At 41.8% G+C, this 27360-nt stretch overlaps 1 protein-coding gene across 1 annotated transcript in view; it reads left to right on the forward strand.

Annotated features, from left to right (window-relative positions):
- The first annotated feature begins 1844 nt into the window (after positions 1-1844).
- Positions 1845-27360, forward strand: part of znf532 (zinc finger protein 532) — a 44762-nt gene continuing 19246 nt past the window's right edge. The window contains exons 1-4 of the mRNA XM_042326474.1: positions 1845-2845; positions 3314-3634; positions 21180-22353; positions 22577-22972. Coding sequence (XP_042182408.1) covers positions 21205-22353; positions 22577-22972 — 1545 coding nt within the window. The 5' untranslated portion in view covers positions 1845-2845; positions 3314-3634; positions 21180-21204. The remainder of the gene's footprint in view (positions 2846-3313; positions 3635-21179; positions 22354-22576; positions 22973-27360) is intronic.

A 27360-nucleotide genomic window follows, 5' to 3' on the forward strand; every position in this document is an offset into this window, starting at 1 on the left:
TCTCTTTTCACAATGTCCTAGAATATACTAATAGAAAAGTAGAAATATGAGTCACATTGAATATTTATTAGAACATATGTCTCACGATACAGTCAGATGTTTGTGACCAGATATTGGCATGAACACTTCTGCAGCTGTCAGCCATTCAATAGTCTGAATAATGATAAGATAATGATCACATAGAAAGTAAGACAGACAGAGACCGGCTCATCTACTCATGCCATAGGCATCACAGTCAACTCAGGTCACACGTAATTATTAGCTGTCATTTGAACGATCACTTGTTACGTCATCGGTATTTTATGCCGCGTCCAAAACAACTGGGAACTCGGATAACTCCGACTTCCGACATCAAGGCGTTCAAAGCAACTGGTAACTCGGAAAAAAACGAGCTCCGACTGAAAAAAAATCGATTTGACGGTCATCCAACTCGGGCCTCTTCCTAGAGCTCCAACTTCCCGACCTGAAGATCACTTACGTCATGATTTGACCTCGTATTTTTCCGAGTCATCAATGACAACCATCGATCAAGACACATGTCACGACGAGTTGATTGATTTCCCACTAGCTGACCAACATATGAGATAAGTGACGTTGTAGAAGGCTGTACGGACACTTTGTATCTGTCTAGCATGAACACTAGATGGCAGTGTTGAGTGAATTTAGCGGATATTCATTTCAACACACTTTAGAGGTTGAATGTAGCAATTGTGTTTTTGCAAGAGTCAAATATACTGTATTTTCATATTACATAGCGGCGCCCTCTAATCGCTTGGAGCAGGCTAGACGGGAGTCATATTACAGGATCCCATGTACATTGTTGAGAAGAACTACAATTACTTGACATTTGCAAACATGACTAAAAAAGCCCCACATTTCATTCGTCCTCTTTTTGATACATGTCCACAGTGGCGTTTTAATGGGTAATAGGGGTAATTTAAGGGGCAGCGAGTGTTAATTAAAACCTCTGTTGTCTGTCACATCGCTGACTGGTAGGATGAGTCAAATATGAAATATGAGGTGTCCTTCCATTCAACTACCTGAAATGAAATCACACTTGTTGAAATAATGACAAAATGATAGCTATCTTGCACATTAAATAATTATATTGATACGTGTGTAAAAAACCTTCATTGAAGCAAGACAAGTGTTATATTCAAACACAGATATTGTTTGAATAACTTTACAAAGTAGCTTTTAAAAATTGTTTACGTCCCATGTAGCCTATGTACAAGTAGTAAAAAAAAAGGGGGGGATACATTTTGTTACGTGAATTTAAATAAACTCCATTACCTCAAAAATGAAGACCAATATGAACAATAGCCAAAAAGACCTGAAGGAAAATATGATGAAAAGGTCACATGATGTCATAGGAAAGCCATATATCGTTTTGACAAAATGATCTAGTGTAGTAGCCCATCAAGGAAAGACCTCCGGTTAACAAAGGTGTCACATAGGAACAGAGACCATTTTCAGATTCCTTATTCCTGTAATAAAAAACACCACATGTTTTTCCATTTGTAGCTCTTCTACAATGAAGTGCTTCAACATCTGCATCGCTTGCTGTTTGGGGTTTCAGGCTGGGTTTCTGTATACCACTTTGTGCTCTCTGCTGATATAAAAATGTCTTTATAAATACATGTGATTGATTAATTGATCTATCAAGTCCAAAGGTGCAGCACAAAGGATGTTAAAAAAAAAAATCTAAACCTGTTGAATTAAATTCGGCATTATTATGCTGCTGCATAACTCTGAAAACAAGCAAATGCTAAAAAATAATTGCCAAGCTGAAAATATGAACAATTGTAACGGTGATGATGGAGGGCTGAGTTGATACATGACTGACACACATCAGGAACTGACACTCAAGTCTACAGCTCTATCCAAAAATACATTTTGCCAAAAGATTCAAACAGAATACTTTCGAGTATTTACGTTTCTAATGTAGTTACACAAAGCCAGCATTCCTAATAATTAATGACCGTTTTAATCACGGAGGATGCGGGTAAGTATTGAACTATGGACGAGATAATTTCTTTGCATGGATTTAGCTGATGATTAAGTGCAGCTCTTAGAAGAAACTAGCCAGTTAGCTAGCGCAGTTCACTTATATCAAATATATCAGATTTAAAAAATGAAATAAAAACGAGACTCGTAACGAATGCTCCTTGAAATGTATCGGTGATGACACCGCCAACAAGACGATCAATATTTCCCCGAAGAAAGCGTTATTTATTTTTACACGTTTGAACGACCGCGAAATGCATTCTGGGTGTGAGAAAACTGTGTTCTGATTTTCAACGTCATCACATCTTGTCAAAACAAAGTATCCATAAAATAAACGTCTGATACCTACGACCTTACATACGTAACGTTCCAATATTGATTTGTCTACATTATAATAGGTACGACATGGCTGATCTGCTGACTTGAGATATCGTTATGATCAAGCGTCAAGGCAATATTTCTCATCACGTGACAATGGCAATCTTGGGGGTGGGCAGCACTGAGCAGCAACCTCTGCTCTGCTCAGCTCAGAAAAGAATAGACTTCACCGGAGAGCAGTGAGCAGGGGGGGTATTTTATAGGCCTTTCTTCATTATGAACATATATGTTCAACATCTGGAAACAACAGTCTGGAGCAGGGCAGTTTATATCCCCCTCTTAGATAAAATGCAATCTGATGCCTTTGCATTTTGATGTGTTGCTGATGGAAAGGTGCTGAACCTATTACAGAAGGGGCTACCCATGACTTCATTGTCTGAGAGTGAGCTGCTGTCATATATAAAAAACATTCTGCAGAGAGACAGCTATGTGCTAATCTGTCACCATACCCACTACCCAGGTAGGTAATAATCTATTGTTCACGTGTTGGTTGATGAATTGTCTGAATCTGGGGTTTGGGTTGATGACTTTATAGGTACAGGCCCGGGCCTTGTGAGGATCTGTTATATAACATAAACAATAATGTGCTGTCTTTTTAAAGTAGTTAGTCTATAGTCTGCTATTTATCTTTTTAATTACTCAGAAAGAACATGGTTTTAAATAATTGCATTATGCAGTACCATGTACAAAGTGAGCCTTTGTTAAATTATTTGAGTAAGTAGCCTATCAGTATCAATTGATGACAATATCTCTACAATATGCAGACTGCACAGACCATACTAGGCCCTATTTTCTTCAAGTCAATATTTAGCCTATATTTGTCATTGGTCAAGAGAGATTTAGGAGATTTCTTGGTATCCTTTTCTTTGTGCCCTCTTCTCATATTTCTATATTTTCCTTTCCCCCTCTCCTCTCCTTCCTGCACCAGCTGCTGCTCCCTGCCGTAGCCGAGAGAGCCTGGAGAGTCCCCTCACCCCCTTACCCTGCACATACATGCATAGACAAAAGGCCTGATTCGCCTGTCGAACACTGCCCCCTTTTTCCATGCAGCGCTCGGCTTCATCTGGAGGGAGCAGCCTGGACTGGCTGACCTACTGCAGCCACAGAGCAGAGGCACAGCACTGTTTATAGGGGGCTGCCTGGCAGGATGGGGGCTGCTAGTCTGGATTGACTCTGTGTGTATGAAGCAGGCCTCAACAGGAAGATTTCTCCTCTCTTAGTGGAAAATCAGAGTCAGGGGATCACAAGGGTATGGCACAATCTCCTTTTCCTCCCCTAGTATTTGTGTGTATATATATCTATCTATCTATATATAGATAGATATATATAGAGAGATATATCTATATATATATCTATATCTATCTATATCAGATACATATATATTATATATATATATTGTGTGTGTCTGCATGTATTGTGCCTGTGACAGGGATAGGGTGTGTGCCATCATGATGGCCCTTTGTTTTCCTTGTCATTTATCACAGACAGACGGATGGGATGCTCAATTGCCTGAGGCTACAGGGATTATCATGACAAAGATCAGCCTCTCTAGGACAGAGATTAGGGAACCATGGGCATGGAATAGAGAGGATAGAGGTGGAGAGACCCTCACCAGCTCAGCCGAGGGCTGTACTAAAACACTGGGGCTCATGCAGACAAGCAGGCCACGTATAGACCAAGGTTTTTACCACTACTACTACTCTGTCATGGCTGCTTCAGCCTCCTCCCTCTCCATTTTCACCCAGCGTTGTGGCACGTCCTCATCCCAGACCAGGAATCGTAACTGTCATGACTCACATAATAAGCCATCCGGATTCAGGCTGTATTATTGTCTGTGTTTTGAGCTGTGTGCTTTTTTCCTGCCATCTCGTTTTGTATCTGTAACAGAGTTAGATTTCTAACTGCGTGTGTATTTTGTCCCGTTGCACAACCCAGAGGAGGATGTTATGGTTTGTACTCTCGAGGCCTAGCTGTTTTTTTGTTGCTGGGGTAATGACCTGGATTCCAGATTTGTTTTGGACAAGGATCTCTTCAAACCTTTTGTATTTTGAGCCCAGAAAACTATTACCTTTTTAATCATCTGTTATCTTTTAACCACATCCAGATGTTGTATTTCAGGTCAAAATGGTGCAGTATCAGTGCTCTGTGATCAGCCTGAGAAGTGGGCACTAGCTGTGTCTCTTTCTGCCTGTCTGTGTGTGTGTAGCTGTACTGCAGCAGAGCAGGCTTTATGTGTGGTGACCGGAACCGGCTGAAACAGGTTTGAGCCAGCAGACAGAGGGCTGAGGAACAATGCCGGCTCTGTGCTACAGGGGGAGAGAGAGCTTCCCTGGCTGCTTAATAATGGCAGCCAAACTAGAAGGCTGTAGCCTAACAGAGGAGGCTGCAGAAAGGCACTATCGATCCCCAGCAGTATGGTGGTGGTACAGTACACTGGGTGTGGGGGTTTAGGCTATGGGATACAGGGTGTAGGCTGTGGGATGTGGGGCAAGCAGGGCTGGCCACCTCGCTGAAGGCAGAGGCAGAGAGAGCAGTGCTCAGGCAGGGGAGAGGGGATGAGACTGCAACTCTGGAGGCCTGTCTCACAGCACAGGGTCATTGTCAGTCAGCTGGTGATGGTGCAGGACAGGAGGAAATGGATGACTGATCGGGATCACACCACCTCCATCTCTCTGCCTCTTTTTGGGCCCTGCCTGCTTTGGGAAATGGATTTTTTTTTCTGCAGGAAAAGGGGGGTGGTTGTTGTGCCTGACTGACTGTGTGGTAGCAGGAAGGAAGGAAGGTGGTTTTGTGACTACAGTAGTGGTTGGCTGGGGACAGGCTGGCTACAGATCACAGGGTGAGGACTGTTTCATGTTTCTTTCTACTGCTGTGTTTCCTAATGTGAGTTACTCTGTAGGTAGATGTACTGTATGTGCACTTGAAAGGGGTGGTGGTGAGAACAGCATATACATGAAACTGGGGTTAATATAGCTGGGCGTCAATATGTATACAGTACAGTATTCTTCATCTCTCTTCATTAAATATCATTTTTTCTATGTCAGACAGCTTTGCTTTTATTGGCCGTATTCTTGCACTAGGCCCTGCGATTCTCTTTCCTCTGCTGCAGCTTTTCCTCAGCTCGGCAGCAGCCATCTTTCCTTTTTTTCTGATGCAGCTTTTCCTCACCTCAGCTCGGCAGCAGCCATTCCTTTTCTCCAATCTCCAAATCTGTTTCTGTCTCTCTCGCTCTCTCTCGTTCTCTACTTTTCTTGTTCTGTTCAATACTGCCTGGTTATCTCATTGTCTGCAGCTGAGGAGAGGAGGCCATTTCACTGGTGGTTTAGCAGGGAGGGAGACTGGGGAGTGCAGACGTTAATAGGTGAAATGGATGTGGCCAGGACTGCAGTGCAGTGTGCAGACTGATCTGTCATCCATTTTAATGAGGAGGCAGCAAGCATTCAGGCAGCCCTCCTTGGCTACATGCTACGTGCAGACTGAAGAGGCAGTGCACCACATGATATGATATCCGTAGCCCATTGTCTTCATCCATCACATTTCCTACGAGGATTCCTCTTGTGAAAATTCATTTCAGTACAACAACACAAAAAGCACTACTTGTTTCAGAAGCATTGTACATACATACAGTACATCCACCTCCGAACTGTCCATTGCTATTGGGTTGTTTGAAATAAACTTATTTATAATACTTCAGATACAGGCTAATGTACATGAAGCAATTTGGCTAGTTATTAGCTATTTAGAGGACAGGCATTATCTGTCTCCATCCCATTCATAAAGTAGGTCAGAATGATAAGCTAGCTCATCTAGCGCTGAGTAGCCATGTTACTGTATACCTCTCTCATGTTTCCTTCATAAACAAACCAGCATAATCACTGGAGATATGTCATTCATTCTCTGTAAACACCTAGTGACCTTGGTCTGAAGTCATCTGACATATGTGAAAAGAAGAGAAAAATGCCAATTTGAATGAAGATCACCAAAAGTGTAGTCTGGTTTTTCCAACTGATGAGTATTCACAGAGTTTGATTTGGATGCTGGTTTTATGAGGGTCCACTGCATTTTGTTACGTTCAAATGGGCATTAGCTACTGCGATTTAGCCTAATTCTATGGATGAAGTGATTGCAGTAGGAAATTAGTGGCCAGATTTGAATGTCCTGGGTCTTAAGTGGGCCTAGTTGACTACCTACCTCTGATTTCCTTTGTTCCTCTCTAGGAGGGCTTGATTGAAGGCAGTGGTTTTCATACCTCTCCTCAGGGACCCCCACACATTTCACAATTTTGATCTAGCCTTGAACTAGCTCACCTGATTCACCTATTCAAGGACTTGATAATTAGTTGACGAGTTAAATAAGGTGTGCCAGCTGTGGAATAGTTCAATGGCATGGAACGGCTAGGGATCCCAGAGGAGAGGTTTTTGAAAAACCCTGAATTGGGCAACTGAGAGTTGGGAGGGGAATTGGAGCCGAATGAGTTCCTACTTGTACATTAGTGGGCGATTTTCTACAACAAAAAAAGTAGTGAATTTGTATCAATGACTGTATACATGAATGGACAAAGCCATCGATCACATGACACAATGCATTCCTATGTGAAGACTCAATAGCGCATTGAAGCCAAATTAAGTCGGTTTAAGATAGTGTCTCATTGGCTGCGTTTAGACAGGCAGCCCAATTCTGATTTTATGAGGATCCCCAATTACTCTTCCTGGGGTCCAAACATGAAACAAAACAAAATGCATAAAATACATAGTATATATAACACTACGTAATGCAATACATAATATAATACAAAATATATCAAAATGTTAGTCTCTTCACAGTGAAGGAGCTATTTTATCTGTTTTTTTTTAATTTTTTATCTGTTTTTATTGCTAACTTGAGTTACCTGGGGTGACAGAGAGTTCCATGTACAGTACCTTCAAAAGGTATTCACACCTGTTGACTTTTTCCACATTTTGCTGTGTGACAGACTGATTTTAACATTTTATTAAATATAGATTTTTTTGTTGTTGTTGTCACTGGCCTCAATGTCAAAGTGCAATTATGTTTTTTTCAAAAATGTTACAAATTTTAAATCTGAAATGTCTTGAGTCAATAAGTATGTTATGGTCAGCCTAAATTAGTTCAGGCGTAAAAATGTTCTTAAAAAAGTCACAATAAATTGTATTGACAATAATAGCATTTTAACATGAATTTTGAATGACTACTTGCACATTTTGGGGAATATTCAGAGGTGGAAACTTTCCGTGGGAATTAACGGCAATATATGGGAATTAACGGGAATATATGGGAATTAACGGAAATATATGCAAATTAATATTAATACCATTTTAAATGTAGATGTTTTTTTGCATTGGATATATTTACCATATCATATGGAGACAGAAACATAAACCTTTTACCTTATCATAAGTAGACATAATTACAAATGATTAAATCCTTCCAATAGAAATTTTAAAAAACAATTTAGTTACAAATGTAACTTTAATTAAGTGAGTTGACTCTTCACATGGGATGATTTCACTGAACAACAAAAGGAAGGGAATATTGAATGATCCTCAATGATCCATCGCATCTCCCAAAAACGTTTTCAACATACATCTGTAAAATGATAGTCTAGAAACTAAAGCTTTGGTTGTCCTCCTCTCAGGCTTCCATGTCTTCTCCCTGGACCTCCTCTATGTCCACCTCTTGAACATCAGACTCTGAGGCCTCATCTTCACTGTCACTTTCCAACCTTGTTGAGGATAGCTCGTTGTCAGGCTCAAAAAGCCTCATATTTCCCCGGATGGCCACCAATTTTTCGGCCTTTGTATTGGTCAGCCTGTTGCCTGCTTTGGTATGTGTGTTCCCAAACAAGGACCAGATGCACTCTGAGGCTGCTGATGTTGGTGGGATTTGGAGGATGATGGAGGTAACAGGGGAAAGAGCCTCAGATCCACAAAGTCCCTTCCACCAGGTGGCTGATGAGATATGTTGGCACAACTGCCATATTGCATCTCCATCAAAAAGCCCTTGCTTGTAAGTGTACTACGCCAGACTGCCAATAACCTTGCCCTCATCCAGGCCTAGGTGGCGAGACACGGTAGTGATGACACCATAGGCCTTGTTGATCTCTGCACCATACACGATGCCCTTGCCAGCATATTTGGGGTCCAACATGTACGCTGTGGCGTGTATGGGCTTCAGGCAGAAGTCTTCACGCTCTTTGATGTATTTCAGAACATTCAGAAATCTCTTCCAATACACATTGCCTGTGAGCATTAGAGGTGAACCAGTTGCATACGCAGCTCGAAGCAAGACATTCATCAGCATTTCTCTGACTATGTTCCTCCATTGAGGAAAAAAAAAACTTGCTATCGATAAGTTGTCTGATTCATCCTTTTCACCTCGAAAAGAAGTAGAGGGACTTTTGTCAGAGGTGGCTTGTTGTGAGCGCTGAGGGAACCTTATGCACATGATTTGGCACAGTATTTCCAAATGTACACAACCTTTCCTTCTACATTAGCTGCAGTGAAATGTCTCCACACATCAGATAGTGCCTGTGGCATTTTCCTGTAAAGATTAGAAAAAAAATAAGTAAAAACCCAAATACAATTCCATGTACAGATAAATAGTTAAGCAGTTAAATGAAACAGCTCCTTTGTAAAATAAATGTTTTAAAATGAAACATGTATGGAAACAGGTGAATCAACACTCCTCAGTTAGCAGGCTCAAGCAAGCTAAAACCCACATGGTAGCAGAAACAAACTAGTTATAAATTATTTAAACACACTTTGCTGTAGGCTACTGTTTACTAGTTAACAAAAAATCATGTATGTCGTATAAAATATATTCACCCCACCCAGTATTGTAATCAAAACTTACCAGAAAGCATGTAGTCCTTGGCTCAGACAGTGTAGTAGTGTGGGCTCAATAGCATCTCATTAGTGTGCAAGATCTTAAGAATCAGCTGTGCATGTGATGGAAGAGTGCACTGTGCATGCAGAGGGTTACAATTCCATTGAATTGAGGATAGTTTAACCATAATATGCCAAAAGACCTAGAATTGCCTTATGTGTATCCCACAAAAAAAGGTTCACTGTTATAAGCTAACTTTTTTTTAATGAATTTAAGCTAAATTCCCCAAATTCCAGGGCTTAAGTTGCCATGGAAATTTACCAGACTGTTTCTGCCTTTTTTCAACCCTATTTGTACCCCATACTTACAATTATCTGTAAGGTCCCTCAGTCGAGCAGTCCATTTTAAACACAGATTCAACCACAAAGACCAGGGAGGTTTTCCAATGCCTCGCAAAGAAGGACACCGATTGGTAGATGAGTAAAAAAAAAACAGACATTGAATTTCCCTTTTAGCATGGTGAAGTTATTAATTACACTTTGGTGTATCAGCACCCAGTCACTACAAAGGTTCAGGCGGCCTTCCTAACTCGGTTGCCCGGAGAGAAAGGAAACCACTCAGGGATTTCACAGTGAGGCCAATGGTGACTAATGGATGTGATAGGAGAAAACTGAGGAGTAACTACAATATTGTAGTTACTCCACAATACTAACCACAACCACAATACTCACCTAATTGACCGAGGGGAAAAGAAGGAAGCCTGTACAGAATAAAAAATATTCCAAAACATGCATCCTGTTTGCAACAAGGCACTAAAGTAATACTGAAAAGCAATTCACTTTTTGTCCTAAATACAAAGTGTTATGTTTGGTGGAAATACAATATAACACATTACTGAGTACTACTCTCCATATTTTCAAGCATAGTGGTGGCTGTATCATGTTAGGTGTATGTGTGTTATCAATAAAGACTGGGGAGTTTTTTTAGGATGAAAAAGAAACAGAAACTAATGGAGCGATATCATAACCGCCATCGATAACAGACAATACTGTGCAGCTGTATTCATCGACCTGGCCAAGGCTTTCGACTCTATCAATCACCACATTCTTATCGGCAGACTCAACAGCCTTGGTTTCTCAAATAACTGCTTTCGCCTGGTTCACCAACTACTTCTCAGACAGAGTTCAGTGTGTCAAATCGGGGGCCTGCTGTCCAGACCTCTGGCAGGCTCTATGGGGGTGCCACAGGGTTTAATTCTCAGGCCGACTCTTTTCTCTGTATACATCAATGATGTCGCTCTTGCTGCTGGTGATTCTCTGATCCACCTCAACGTAGATGACACAATTTTGTATACTTCTGGCCATTCTTTGGACACTGTGTAAACTAACCTCCAGACGAGCTTCAATGCCATACAACTCTCCTTCCGTGGCCTCCAACTGCTCTTCCGGGATACCCGGGCCAGGGCGATTAGAAAGGCCTGTTCGCTGAAGGCTTTTGGGGAGCGTTTGACAGTGATGAGGAGTGGTTGTTTGACCGCAGACCCATTACAGATGCAGGCAATGATCACTGAGATCCTGGTTGAAGACAGCAGAGGTGTATTTGGAGGGCAGGTTGGTTAGGATGATATCTATGAGGGTACCCGTGTTTACAGATTTGGGGTTGTACCTGGTAGGTTCATTGATCATTTGTGTGAGATTGAGGGCATCAAGCTTAGATTGTAGGATGGCCGGGGTGTTAAGCATGTCCCAGTTTAGGTCACCTAACAGCACGAGCTCTGAAGATAGATGGGGGGCAATCAATTCACGTATACACCATATGTGAATTGATTGCCCCCCATATAGGGCACAGCTGGGGGCAGAAGGTGGTCTATAGCAAGCGGCAACGGTGAGAGACTTGTTTCTGGAAAGGTGGATTCTTAAAAGTAGAAGCTCAAATTGTTTGGGTACAGACCTGGATAGAAAGACAGAACTCTGCAGGCTATCTCTGCAGTATATATATATATCTACTCAACTTTGAGCCAGGAAAGATTGACATGCATACCACTGACATTCACCCTCCGTGTACAGCTCTGTTCTGGACCAACTGCAATTTACTTATGTCCTCCTTTGCCGCACCTGACCACACAGCTGGGCAGTAGTCTAGGTGCGACAAAACTAGGGCCTGTAGAACCTGCCTGGTTGATTTAGATGTCAAGAAAGCAGAGCAACGCCTTATCATGGACAGACCTCCTTCCATTTTAGCAACCATTGAGTCTCTATATTTTGACCATGATGGCTTGCTATCTAGGGTTACACCCAGCAGTTTAGTCTCCTCAACTTGCTCAATAGCCACATTATTCAGTATAGATCCAGATGAGGTTTAGGGTTGAGCGAGTGATTTGTCACAAAAACAATGCTTGTAGTTATTTTTTAAAATTTAGCACCAGCCTATTGCTAGTTATCCATTCTAAAACTGACTGGAGCTCTATGTTGAGTGTTATTTATTTTACTGTCATAGATGACGTCTATACTGTTGAGTCGTCAGCGTGCATAGACACACGAGGCTTTATTCAAGGTCAATGGGCCCAAGCCAGCTGTCCTGCGGTACACCACACTCAACCAAATTTGTTTGTGGTTGTAGCAGAGGCTCCCATTTTGCACCATTGGTTAGAGCCTGTAAGTAAGCATTTCACTGTAAGGGCGCCTGGTGTATTCGGCGCACGTGACAAATAAACTTTGATTTAATTTGATAAGTAACTCTGTGTTCTATTATATAGGGAACTCTCAATACATGAAAAGGCAGAGGATGTAAATCCTTAACACCTAAGTTTTTTCACCAATAGGTTATGATCAATGATATCAAAGACTGACTGAAGTCTAACAAAACAGCTCCCACAATCTTCTTATTATACATTTATTTTAGCCAATCATCAGTCATTTGTGTCAGTGCTGGGCATGTTGAGTGCCCTTCCCTATAAGCATGCTGAAAGTCTGTTGTTACTGAGTTTTCTTTAAAATAACTATTCTATTTTTGTCAAACACACCGGTAACGGGCTGATTGGTTGGCTGTTTGAACCATTAAAGGGTGCTTTGCTATTCTTCAGTAGCGGTCAGCAGAATGACCTTTGCCTCCCTCCAGGCCTGAGGACACACATCCTCTTCTAGGCTTAAATTGAAGATGTGGCATACAGGAATCGCAAAAGAGAAGGGAAAAGGGATACCTAGTCAATTGCACAACTGAATGCCTTCAACCGAAATGTGTCTTCCACATTAACCACCAACAACTGCTCCCCGGGTTGGGTTAAACTGCCTTGCTCAAGGGCAGAACAGGAGATTTTTCCACCTTGCCAGCTCTGGGATTCAAACCAGCAACATTTCGGTTACTGGCCCAGCATTCTTAACCGCTAGGCCACCTGCCACCCACAATTTGTGAAACAAAGATCTGAATTCTGCTGCCTGCCTAAATGCAGCCATAGAAACATTAACATGTGTAGTTTGAGCTAGTCCAGGAAGTGGCGTTGCAGACTAGCTCAGTGCTGCCCCCTCTCATTGAGTAACTCAAGTTGAAGGCCGACAGGGGTACTTATAGGCTACCATTAAATGATCCTTATAACCACAGATTATAACCACAGATTATCCATTATATTGACAAGAAACTCAAGTGGCCACTCTAATAATGAAAATAAATGTCTTAAAAATTGGAAGGCAGTCGGGAGGAAGCGAGAGCAGGTGGGACCATTCTAGCTAATGAGAGGGAAGATACGTGTGTGTGACCACCAAGCACAACGGTTTCCACTAGTTACCACAGCCACAAAGTCTAATTTGGCTATATCGTAAAAAATTCATGAACCCCAAAATTTGAATTTTGGTCTTAATTAAAGGTTAGGGTTAGGCACATGGTTAGGTTTAAAATCAAATTTGAAGAAGATAAATTGTAGAAATAGGAAGGGTTTATGACTTTGTATTTGTGGTAACTAGTGACAACCAGGCACAACGTCAATATGAAGTTTTTTTTTCTTCTCAAAGTTCAAATCAAATCAAATCAAATGTTATTTGTCACATACACATGGTTAGCAGATGTTAGTGCGAGTGTAGCGAAATGCTTGTGCTTCTAGTTCTGACAATGCAGTAATAACCAACAAGTAATCTAGCTAACAATTCCAAAACTACTACCTTATAGACACAAGTGTAAGGGGATAAAGAATACGTACATAAAGATATATGAGTGAGTGATGGTACAGAGCGGCATAGGCAAGATACAGTAGATGGTATTGAGTACAGTATATACATATGAGATGAGTATGTAAACAAAGTGGCATAGTTAAAGTGGCTAGTGATACATGTATTACATAAAGATGCAGTAGATGATATAGAGTACAGTATAAACATATACATATGAGATGAATAATGTAGGGTATGTTAACATTATTTTAGGTAGCATTGTTTAAAGTGGCTAGTGATATATTTGACATCATTTCCCATCAATTCCCATTATTAAAGTGGCTGGAGTTGAGTCAGTGTCAGTGTCAGTGTGTTGGCAGCAGCCACTCACTGTTAGTGGTGGCTGTTTAACAGTCTGATGGCCTTGAGATAGAAGCTCGGTCCCAGCTTTGATGCACCTGTACTGACCTCGCCTTCTGGATGATAGCGGGGTGAACAGGCAGTGGCTCGGGTGGTTGTTGTCCTTGATGATCTTTAGGGCCTTCCTGTGACATCGGGTGGTGTAGGTGTCCTGGAGGGCAGGTAGTTTGCCCCCGGTGATGCGTTGTGCAGACCTCACTACCCTCTGGAGAGCCTTACGGTTGTGGGCGGAGCAGTTGCCGTATCAGGCGGTGATACAGCCCGACAGGATGCTCTCGATTGTGCATCTGTAGAATATTGTGAGTGCTTTTGGTGACAAGCCAAATTTCTTCAGCCTCCTGAGGTTGAAGAGGCGCTGTTGCACCTTCTTCACGATGCTGTCTGTGTGGGTGGACCAATTCAGTTTGTCTGTGATGTGTACACCGAGGAACTTAAAACTTACTACCCTCTCCACTTCTGTTCCATCAATGTGGATAGGGGGGTGTTCCCTCTGCTGTTTCCTGAAGTCCACAATCATCTCCTTAGTTTTGTTGACGTTGAGTGTGAGGTTATTTTCCTGACACCACACTCCGAGGGCCCTCACCTCCTCCCTGTAGGCCGTCTCGTCGTTGTTGGTAATCAAGCCTACCACTGTTGTGTCGTCTGCAAACTTGATGATTGAGTTGGAGGCGTGCTTGGCCATGCAGTCGTGGGTGAACAGGGAGTACAGGAGAGGGCTCAGAACGCACCCTTGTGGGGCCCCAGTGTTGAGGATCCAGGATATCACGTATACTTATCAAATCAAATTTATTTATATAGCCCTTCGTACATCAGCTGATATCTCAAAGTGCTGTACAGAAACCCAGCCTAAAACCCCAAACAGCAAGCAATGCAGGTGTAGAAGCACGGTGGCTAGGAAAAACTCCCAAGAAAGGCCGAAACCTAGGAAGAAACCAAGAGAGGAACCAGGCTATGTGGGGTGGCCAGTCCTCTTCTGGCTGTGCCGGGTGGAGATTATAACAGAACATGGCCAAGATGTTCAAATGTTCATAAATAACCAGCATGGTCCAATAATAATAATAATAAGTACTCCAGATATCAGTACACTCGGAACAACCTAATCATTAAAAAAAGTATACTCAATCAAATAAGCCACAGGTAGCAAATTAGTCATTACATTTTTCGTTAACCAAATTCTACACTCTCTCATTGACCTCCATACAAAAACTTGATTGGTGAGCAAATAAAATAAAATAAATGCCACCTGCTGGTGAAGACCAGATGTTGGGTCCAGTTATCCCTCTCGCTTCGCCTCTTGCTCTTTTTTATAATTTCTATGTGCGATTTTAAAATAATCGGTTCAAGGACATGCATGTGGTGTATTAAAAGCAATTATTGGGACTATGATTGCCTTAAAAATATATATATAATGTACACGCTAAAATGCCTGCAGTACTGCGGTGGGCCTTGAACCTCTGTGGCTTCAATGAGAGGTTATACTAACCTGTCACGAATGTGCCTTGTCTGAATAATAGGTATGCTGAATGCTTGTCGTGACTCTGTTTAAAATGTATACAATAGCACTCCATGTGGCCTCGAAAGGCATTACTGATTTAGAGTGTGCGTTATTAGCCACCATACTTAGGATGCCAACCAAATTAACTTGGGAATTTGTTGCATGTCTGAATACTGGTTGTGACTAGATGGAGTATATTTTTTTATTTAACAAGGCAAGTCAGTTAAGACCAAATTCTTCCTACCCCGGCCAATCCCAGATGATGCATATGGCACCGCCCTATGGGACTCCCAATCACAGCCAGTTGTGATATAGCCTGGATTCGAACCAGGGTGTCTGCAGTGATGCCTCTAGTACTGCGCTGCTGTGCCTTAGACCGCTGTGCCACTCGAGAGCCCAATGGGAATTTTTGAAGCAGGTTAGGAGAACATTTCAGCTAACCCTAATCCCTTTCCTAACCTTAACCTATTTATCCTAACCTGCTACGTTTAGTTCTCCTAACCCGCTACATTTAGTTCTCCTAACCTGCTACATTTGTTATACTAACTTGCTACATTAGTTATACTAACCTGCTACATTAGTTCTAACCTGCTACATTTAGTTATACTAACCTGCTGCATTTAGTTATACTAACCTGCTACTTTAGTTATACTAACCTTCTACTTTAGTTGTACTAACCTGCTACGTTAGTTCTAACCTGCTACGTTAGTTCTAACCTGCTACGTTAGTTCTAACCTGCTACATTTAGTTATACTTACCTTCTACTTTAGTTATACTAACCTGCTACTTTAGTTATACTAACCTTCTACTTTAGTTATACTAACCTGCTACGTTAGTTCTAACCTGCTATGTTAGTTCTAACCTGCTATATTTAGTTATACTAACCTGCTACATTAGTTCTAACCTGTTACGTTAGTTCTAACCTTCTACATTTAGTTATACTAACCTGCTACATTAGTTCTAACCTGCTACGTTAGTTCTAACCTGCTACGTTAGTTCTAACCTGCTATGTTAGTTCTAACCTGCTACATTTAGTTGTACTAACCTGCTACATTAGTTCTAACCTGCTACATTTAGTTATACTAACCTGCTACATTTAGTTATACTAACCTGCTACATTTAGTTATCCTAACCTGCCACATTTAGTTATCCTAACCTGCTACATTTAGTTATACTAACCTGCTACATTTAGTTATACTAGCCTGCTACATTTAGTTATCCTAACCTTCCACATTTAGTTATCCTAACCTGCTACATTTAGTTATCCTAACCTGCTACATTTAGTTATACTAACCTGCTACATTTAGTTATCCTAACCTGCCACATTTAGTTATCCTAACCTGCTACATTTAGTTATACTAACCTGCTACATTTAGTTATACTAACCTGCTACATTTAGTTATCCTAACCTGCTACATTTAGTTATCCTAACCTGCCACATTTAGTTATCCTAACCTGCTACATTTAGTTATCCTAACCTGCTACATTTAGTTATACTAACCTGCTACATTTAGTTATCCTAACCTGCTACATTTAGTTATCCTAACCTGCTACATTTAGTTATCCTAACCTGCCACATTTAGTTATCCTAACCTGCCACATTTAGTTATCCTAACCTGCTACATTTAGTTATCCCAACCTGCTACATTTAGTTATCCTAACCTGCCACATTTAGTTATCCTAACCTGCTACATTTAGTTATCCTAACCTGCCACATTTAGTTACCTGCTACATTTAGTTATCCTAACCTGCTACATTTAGTTATCCTAACCTGCTACATTTAGTTATCCTAACCTGCTACATTTAGTTATCCTAACCTGCTACATTTAGTTATCCTAACCTGCTACATTTAGTTATCCTAACCTGCTACATTTAGTTATCCTAAACCTGCTACATTTAGTTATACTAACCTGCTACATTTAGTTATCCTAACCTGCTACATTTAGTTATCCTAACCTGCTACATTTAGTTATACTAACCTGCTACATTTAGTTATCCTAACCTGCTACATTTAGTTATACTAACCTGCTACATTTAGTTATCCTAACCTGCTACATTTAGTTATCCTAACCTGCTACATTTAGTTATCCTAACCTGCTACATTTAGTTATCCTAACCTGCTACATTTAGTTATACTAACCTGCTACATTTAGTTATCCTAACCTGCTACATTTAGTTATCCTAACCTGCTACATTTAGTTATCCTAACCTGCTACATTTAGTTATACTAACCTGCTACATTTAGTTATCCTAACCTGCTACATTTAGTTATCCTAACCTGCTACATTTAGTTATCCTAACCTAACATTTAGTTACAACCTGCTACATTTAGTTATCCTAACCTGCTACATTTAGTTATCCTAACCTGCTACATTTAGTTATCCTAACCTGCTACATTTAGTTATACTAACCTGTTATACTAACCTGCTACATTTAGTTATCCTAACCTGCTACATTTAGTTATACTAACCTGCTACATTTAGTTATCCTAACCTGCTACATTTAGTTATCCTAACCATTTGTTATCCTAACCTGCTACATTTAGTTATCCTAACCTGCTACATTTAGTTATCCTAACCATTTAGCTAACATTTAGTTATCCTAACCTGCTACATTTAGTTATCCTAACCTGCTACATTTAGTTATGCACATTTAGTTATCCTAACCTGCCACATTTAGTTATCCTAACCTGCTACATTTAGTTATCCTAACCTGCTACATTTAGTTATCCTAACCTGCTACATTTAGTTATCCTAACCTGCTACATTTAGTTATCCTAACCTGCTACATTTAGTTATCCTAACCTGCTACATTTAGTTATCCTAACCTGCTACATTTAGTTATCCTAACCTGCTACATTTAGTTATCCTTGCTACATTTAGTTATCCTAACCTGCTACATTTAGTTATCCTAACCTGCTACATTTAGTTATCCTAACCTGCTACATTTAGTTATCCTAACCTGCTACATTTAGTTATCCTAACCTGCCACATTTAGTTATCCTAACCTAGTTATCCTAACCCTACATTTAGTTATCCTAACCTGCTACATTTAGTTATCCTAACCTGCTACATTTAGTTATCCTAACCTGCTACATTTAGTTATCCTAACCTGCTACATTTAGTTATCCTAACCTGCTACATTTAGTTATCCTAACCTGCTACATTTAGTTATCCTAACCTGCTACATTTAGTTATACTAACCTGCTACATTTAGTTATCCTAACCTGCTACATTTAGTTATACTAACCTGCTACATTTAGTTATCCTAACCTGCTACATTTAGTTATCCTAACCTGCTACATTTAGTTATCCTAACCTGCTACATTTAGTTATCCTAACCTGCTACATTTAGTTATACTAACCTGCTACATTTAGTTATTATACATTTAGTTATCCTAACCTGCTACATTTACTACATTTAACCTGCTACATTTAGTTATCCTAACCTGCTACATTTAGTTATCCTAACCTGCTACATTTAGTTATCCTAACCTGCCACATTTAGTTATCCTAACCTGCTACATTTAGTTATCCTAATCCTAACCTGCTACATTTAGTTATCCTAACCTGCTACATTTAGTTATCCTAACCTGCTACATTTAGTTATCCTAACCTGCTACATTTAGTTATCCTAACCTGCTACATTTAGTTATCCTAACCTGCTACATTTAGTTATCCTAACCTGCTACATTTAGTTATCCTAACCTGCTACATTTAGTTATCCTAACCTGTTACATTTAGCTACATTTAGTTATCCTAACCTGCTACATTTAGTTATCCTAACCTGCTACATTTAGTTATCCTAACCTGCTACATTTAGTTATCCTAACCTGCCACATTTAGTTATCCTAACCTGCCACATTTAGTTATCCTAACCTGCTACATTTAGTTATCCTAACCTGCTACATTTAGTTATCCTAACCTGCTACATTTAGTTATCCTAACCTGCTACATTTAGTTATCCTAACCTGCTACATTTAGTTATCCTAACCTGCTACATTTTTATTATACATTTAGTTACTAACCTGCTACATTTAGTTATCCTAACCTGCTACATTTAGTTATCCTAACCTGCTACATTTAGTTATCCTAACCTGCTACATTTAGTTATCCTAACCTGCTACATTTAGTTATCCTAACCTGCTACATTTAGTTATCCTAACCATTTAGTTATCCTAACCTGCTACATTTAGTTATCCTAACCTGCTACATTTAGTTATCCTAACCTGCTACATTTAGTTATACTAACCTGCTACATTTAGTTATCCTAACCTGCTACATTTAGTTATCCTAACCTGCTACATTTAGTTATCCTAACCTGCTACATTTAGTTATCCTAACCTGCTACATTTAGTTATCCTAACCTGCTACATTTAGTTATCCTAACCTGCTACATTTAGTTATCCTAACCTGCTACATTTAGTTATCCTAACCTGCTACATTTAGTTATCCTAACCTGCTACATTTAGTTATCCTAACCTGCTACATTTAGTTATCCTAACCTGCTACATTTAGTTATCCTAAACATTTAGTTATACTAACCTGCTACATTTAGTTATCCTAACCTGCTACATTTAGTTATACTAACCATTTAGTTATACTAACCTTCATTTAGTTATCCTAACCTGCTACATTTAGTTATCCTAACCTGCTACATTTAGTTATCCTAACCTGCTACATTTAGTTATCCTAACCTGCTACATTTAGTTATACTAACCTGCTACATTTAGTTATACTAACCTGCTACATTTAGTTATCCTAACCTGCTACATTTAGTTATCCTAACCTGCTACATTTAGTTATCCTAACCTGCTACATTTAGTTATCCTAACCTGCTACATTTAGTTATCCTAACCTGCTACATTTAGTTATCCTAACCTGCTACATTTAGTTATCCTAACCTGCTACATTTAGTTATCCTAACCTGCTACGTAGCACCCTTTATTATCGGAGTATTCAACAGCGTTTAAGAAATATATTACCCTCAACAGTGTTGTCTCGTGATCGAGCTATCAATATTTTGTGATTATTGGTGTCGTAAAAATCTCCAGTTATTGGACACCTTACTATTTTGTTCAATTACAAGTTATATCCATTTAATTTTGTTCAAAAAAGAGACACCAACCTCGTGTCAGAAGTGTTTACTAGATAGTTGGAAAGCTTTTCAGTAATAAAAAAAGGACTTGCCTGTCAACTTTTCATTGCGTAGCCTGGTTCTTCACCAACATCTTCTTCAGTGTTGTAACCAAATAAAGTCTTGTTTATTTTACAGATTAATCTTATGTTTTGAGAAAGTAGATAACAGTTTAATACTAACATATAAATAAGTATGAATAATTTAGGTAAAAAGTTGGACATTAAATGATGTGTGGTCTGTCTCGCAGTCGAATTTGACAATATACAGCGTGTCCTACAAAATGTGTGTGTGTATATATATATATATTGAAAACTCTCAAAACCTAACTTAACTTACTTAAACTGCAATGAAAATCTGTGGTCAGCTAGCTAGAAGCGTGTCTTCAGTCCCAAAATGTACCGTTGAGCTCGGTGATTTAATCATCCAACCTCTAGAGAGTGTCCGAATTTAGGGGGTGTCCGATGTTGGAGGGAAATTAGCTACATTTAGTTATTCTAACCTTCTACATTAGTTATCCTAACCTGCTATGAAAAAGTCACTTCCGGTCATAGCTCTATACCACCTAGTCAAAACCATGAATGCTTGTCATGACTTTGTTACATTAGCACTCCAATGGCATTATGGGTAGAATCTGGAGGCTTAATCGTTCTCCTCACCCTTCTTTTGTGTCTTGACAATATTATTCAGATTTAATGAGTTTGTGTATTAATTTGTGTACTAGCTAACTAGTTGTATTTTTTTTGTTATATCTCTTCCAGGTTCTTGCATCATCACATCAAAAACATGGGCGATATGAAGACCCCAGACTTTGACGACCTCCTGGCAGCCTTTGACATCCCAGACATGGTGGACCCGAAGACAGCCATAGAGTCAGGCCACGAGGACCCCCACGATGGCCAGCTGAAACACCCCAGCGTCCCCCACGAGGACCCTCATGATGGCCAGCTCAAACACCCAAGTGTCCCCCACGAGGACGAGGCACACACCCCCCCTGGAGCTCCAGACGTGGGCGTCAGCGTCATCGTCAAGAATGTCCACAAAATGGACGCCGGCGGTGAAGAACACACACGACCAGAGGAGGTGGTTCAGGCTGACCCCACCACCATGGTGAACCACAATGGGCTTCATAACGGGTACCTTTCAATGTCACCTAACGACCAGTACAGTAAGAACAACGGAGCCGAAAAGGCTCTGAGAGATGTGGAGGCTCATCATGGATTGGCTATCACCTCCAACTTCATCTCCCACTCTACTTTTAACCAGTTCAGTCCCATTTCCAGCGCTGAGGAGTTTGACGATGATGATAAGATTGAAGTTGATGACTCTCTGGACAGGGTCAAGCAGAGCGCCCTGCCATTTTTTAGGACAAACCCTCTGACAGAACCACCTGCCAAGAGAGAGGAGGAGCTGACCACAAAAGCCGTACTGGCAGACTCCCATAGCACGGCCAAACCTGCGAACAAGTCTAATGGAGACTGCGACAAATCAAAACTTGATAAAAACAACAACAAGACCTTGGTCACCGTTAGTCTGAACCTTTACGAGTCCTCTAAATCAAGGAAACTTGAAGAAGAGAAAGCCAAAGAGACAACGGCCCCTCGCACCCAGGAGGGGTCAGGGAGGGAGGCTGGGGAGCCCTGTGTCCAGGCTGTGTCCACCAGTCTCTCGCAGGCCAAACAAGCCAATTCATCAGCCAAACTTTCCTCCTGCATTGCTGCTATTGCAGCTCTCAGTGCTAAGAAAGCCACAGTATCAGACACCACTAACTCTGTAGTCTCTGAGTCCCCCGCTACCACCCAGAGAGATTCATTTACCACCATCCCTGACATCCACACCCAGAGGGAAGTACCCAAGGAGGCCAAGGAGAGGGAGAGCCCCAGGGACCTGGTCCCGGAGAAGCCCCCAGACCAGGAGTCCCCCTCAGCTCTGGAGGTATGGATTGTGTATAAGTCATGTGTGTAAATGTTTTACTGTACTGTCTACTTGTATACATCAGTACTATGTGTCTAAGACTAACCTCTAGGAAGGGTTAGATGCTCCATTAACGACTACGGTACCATTTATGTTATGCAGTCTGTCCACAATAGATTAGTCCCAGACAAATTTCTGCCGGGGGACAAAAAAGTTCATCCTATCCTATTCTATCCTATCCTAGGTGGCCAGGAGGCTGCAGTCCAAACAGCCAGAGGGCCCCGGCAGCCCAACCACCAGTGAGGACAGCAGTAGAGGCTCTGGTTCCCCCTCCTCCTCCCCGTCCACACCCGTCATCCCAAAGGTCCGGATCAAAACCATTAAGACCTCCTCTGGCCAGATCAAACGCACCGTCACCAGAGTGCTGCCGTTGGCCCAGGTAGAGTCAGACCCTGAACGCCTGAAGAGAGGGTCTTCCATCATGGTCTCCTCCTTCCTGTCCTCCCCGAACTCGACGCGGACCTCCTGCCTGCCCACCACCACCCCAGGTGTTGCCATGGAGATCAACAAGCAGATGACCATCAAACCTGTGGCCACTGCTTTCCTCCCTGTGTCGGCAGTCAAGACGGCGGGTTCCCAGGTAACCAACCTTTTCCTTTGTACAGTGCCCTCTGTAAGTATTGGGACAGTGACTATTTTGTTTTGTTTTGGCTCTGCACTCCAGCAATTTGGATTTGAAATCAAACAATGACTAAGAGGTTAAAATGCAGACTGTCAGATTTAATTTGAGGGTATTTTCATCCATATCGGGGGAACAGTTTAGAAATGAAATCACTTTTTGTACATACAGTAGTCCCCATATTTTACGGGAGCAAAATTATTGGGACAAATTCACTTAAATGTTTATTAAAGTAGTAAAAAGTTAAGTATTTGGTCCCATATATATAGCACAATAATGACTACATCAAGCTTGTGACTACAAATTTGTTGGGTGTATTTGCTCTTTGTTTTGGTTGTCACATGAACATTTTAGCCCAATAGAAATGAATGGTAAATAATGTACTGTGTCATTTTTATTGTAAACATGGATATAATATGTTTCTAAACACTTCTACATTAATGTGGATGATTACGGATAATTCTGAATGAATCGTTAAAAATGATGTGTGGGAAGTTATAGATGCACCAATATCATACCCCTCGCCATTACAATAACAGGGGAGGTTTGCATTTTTGGGGGGTATGACATTTGTGCGTCTGTAACTTTCTCACTCATCATTAAATGGAAACTGTAATCTGGACACTGACTGTAGGTCAATGAATTTTCTTTCAGAATCTTGAGAGAATGCAAATGCACAGTTAGGGATAGTTTGTAGAGGTGCTTCTGACGAAGAGGAGTAGTAGGAAGGATCGGAGAACCAATGCGCAGCGTGGTACGTGTTCATATTGCTTACTTTTAATAGAACACTGAAAAGTACAAAATAACAACGTGAATAAATGAAATAAATGATACAGTCCCATGTGGAACAAACACTGACACAGAAAATAATCACCCACAACTCAAAAGTGAAACCAGGCTACCTAAGTATGGTTCTCAATCAGTGACAACGATTGACAGCTGCCTCTGATGGAGAACTATACCAGGCCAAACACAGAAATCCTTAATCATAGAAAAAAGAACATAGACAACCTACCCAACTCACGCCCTGATCATACTAAAACAAAGACATAACAAAAGAACTAAGGTCAGAACGTGACAGTACCTCCCCCAAAGGTGCGGACTCTGGCCGCAAAACCTGAACCTATAGGGGAGGGTCTGGGTGGGTGTCTGTCCGCGGTGGCGGCGCGGGACGTGGACCCCACTCCACCATAGTCTTTATCCGCCTCTTAACTCGCCTCCGTGGCGCCTTTCGAGCGGCGACCCTTGCCGCCGACCTCGGACTGAGGACCCTAGCCACGGGTCCCGAATGGACGTGAGATTTCGGCAGCACCGGACGAACGCGAGATTCCAGCAGCACCGGACAGGCTGGAGACTCTGGCAGCTCCAGAGTGAAGGGCGGCTCTGGCAGCTCCTGACTGACGGGCGGCTCTGGCAGCTCCTGACTGACGGGCGGCTCTGGCAGCTCCTGACTGACGGGCGGCTCTGGCAGCTCCTGACTGACGGGCGGCTCTGGCAGAGAGACTGACGGCGGCTCTGGCAGCTCCTGACTGACGGGCGGCTCTGGCAGCTCCTGACTGATGGGCGACTCTGGCAGCTCCTGACTGACGGGCGACTCTGGCACCTCAGGACAGACGGGCGGCTCTGGCACCTCAGGACAGACGGGCGGCTCTGGCACCTCAGGACAGACGGGCGGCTCTGGCACCTCAGGACAGACGGGCGGCTCTGGCACCTCAGGACAGACGGGAGAATCTGGCACCTCAGGACAGACGGGAGCACCTGTAGGGAGGAGACGGAGAGACAGCCTGGTGCGGGGGGCTGCCACCGGAGGGCTGGTGCTTGGAGGTGGCACCGGATAGACCGGACCGTGAAGGCCCACTGGAGGTCTCGAGCACCGAGCTTGCCCAACCCTACCTGACTGGATGCTTCCTGTAGCCAGGCCAGTGCGGCGAGGTGGAATAGCCCGCACTGGACTGTGCTGGCGAACCTGGGGACACCATGCGTAGGGCTGGTGCCATGCACCGGGCTATGCCTGCGCACCGGGGACACTGTGCGCCTCACGGCATAACACGGTGCCTGCCCTGTCCCTCTCTCTCCACGGTAAGCACGGGGAGTTGGCTCAGGTCTCCTACCTGACTTAGCCACACTCCCCGTGTTCCCCCAATACATTTTTGGGGCTGCCTCTCGGGATTCCAACAGCGCTGCCGTGCTGCCTCCTCATTCCACCGCCTCTCGGCTTTTGCTGCCTCCAGCTCTGACTTGGAGCGGCGATACTCTCCCGGCTGTACCCAGGGTCCCTTGCCATCCAGGATCTCCTCCCATATCCAGGAGTCTAAAGATCGCTGCTGCTGCCCATTACCACGCTGCTTGGTCCTTTGGTGGTGGGTGATTCTGTAACGATTGTCCTCCTCCTCTTCTAATGAAGAGGAGTAGTAGGAAGGATCGGAGAACCAATGCGCAGCGTGGTACGTGTTCATATTGCTTACTTTTAATAGAACACTGAAAAGTACAAAATAACAACGTGAATAAATGAAATAAATGATACAGTCCCATGTGGAACAAACACTGACACAGAAAATAATCACCCACAACTCAAAAGTGAAACCAGGCTACCTAAGTATGGTTCTCAATCAGAGACAACGAATGACAGCTGCCTCTGATTGAGAACCATACCAGGCCAAACACAGAAATCCCAAATCATATAAAACGGAACATAGACAACCCACCCAACTCACGCCCTGACCATACTAAAACAAAGACATAACAAAAGAACTAAGGTCATAACGTGACAGGTGCTGTCTTTTATCAGCGTCATTAAAGCTGATAGTATTTCAACCACATCCATATGCATCCAAGCTGAACTGAAATCTAATCAGAAACATGTTGGGTCGTTTACACAGCTTTCTATTACCTTACATCCGGTCAAACAGATGTCATTTGGAAATTTTGCACAGAAAACCTTCCCCATATTTGGGGAGAGTTATTGCATTTTCTCCCCAGTCCACAGAGATGACATAGAACAAAGCACATACCCCTGAGTGGCCCCTGTGTTGATGGATGTGTTGACTACTACTTTAATACAGTGTTAGTGTTTGTCCCAATACTTTTTCTACACTTAAATTGGGGGGGGGGGACTAGTTTAGGGGAACAAAATGGTTCACCCGATATGGATGAAAATATCCTCAAATTAAATCTGACAGTCTGCACTTTAACCTCATATTTTGTAGTATAAAGCCAAAGAAGAAACAATGCTTCACTGTCCCAATAATTATGGAGGTCACTGTATATGGGAGTGTTTGAACTTGGTCTTTTACCAAATAGGGCTATCTTCTGTTTACCACCCCTACCTTGACTCAACACAACTGACTGACTCAAACGCATTAAGAAGGAAAGAAATTCCACAAATTAACTTTTAACAAGGCACACCTGTTCATTGAAATGCATTCCAGGTGATTACCTCATGAAGCTGGTTGAGAGAATGCCAAGAATGTGCAAAGCTGTCATCAAGTCAAAGGGTGGCTACTTTGAAGAATCTCCAATATAAAATATATTTTGATTTGTTTAACACTTTTTTTGGTTGCTACATGATTCCATATGTGTTATTTCATAGTTTTGATGTCTTTACTATTATTCTACAATGTAGAAAATAGTTTTAAAAAATAAAGAAAACCCATGAATGAGTAGGTGTGTCCAAACTTTTGACCAGTACTCTCTATATATATACATACAGTTGAAGTTGGAAGTTTACATACACTTAAGTTGGAGTCATTAAAACTCGTTTTTCAAACCCTCCACAAATTTCTTGTTAACAAATTATAGTTTTGGCAAGTCGGTTAGGACATCTACTTTGTGCATGACACAAGTCATTTTTCTAACAATTGTTTATAGGCAGATTATTTCCCTTATAATTCACTGTATCACAATTCCAGTGGGTCAGAAGTTTACATACACTAAGTTGACTGTGCCTTTAAACAGCTTGGAAAATTCCAGAAAATGATGTCATGGCTTTAGAAGCTTCTGATAGCCTAATTGACAAATGCCTGAAGGTAACACGTTCATCTGTACAAACAACAGTACGCAAGTATAAACACCATGGGACCACGCAGCCGTCATACCGCTCAGGAAGGAGATGCGTTCTGTCTCCTAGAGATGAAAGTACTTTGGTTCGAAAAGTGCAAATCAATCCCAGGACAGCAGCAAAGGACCTTGTGAAGATGCTGGAGGAAACAGGTACAGGTACAAAAGTATCTATATCCACAGTGAAACGAGTCCTAAATCGACATAATCTGAAAGGCCACTCAGCAAGAAAGAAGCCACTGCTCCAAAACTGCCATAAAAAAAGCCAGACTACAGTTTGCAGCTGCACATGG

This window comes from Oncorhynchus tshawytscha, linkage group LG09, assembly GCF_018296145.1.
Source record: "Oncorhynchus tshawytscha isolate Ot180627B linkage group LG09, Otsh_v2.0, whole genome shotgun sequence".
In the NCBI taxonomy this organism is placed as follows: Eukaryota; Metazoa; Chordata; class Actinopteri; order Salmoniformes; family Salmonidae; genus Oncorhynchus; species Oncorhynchus tshawytscha.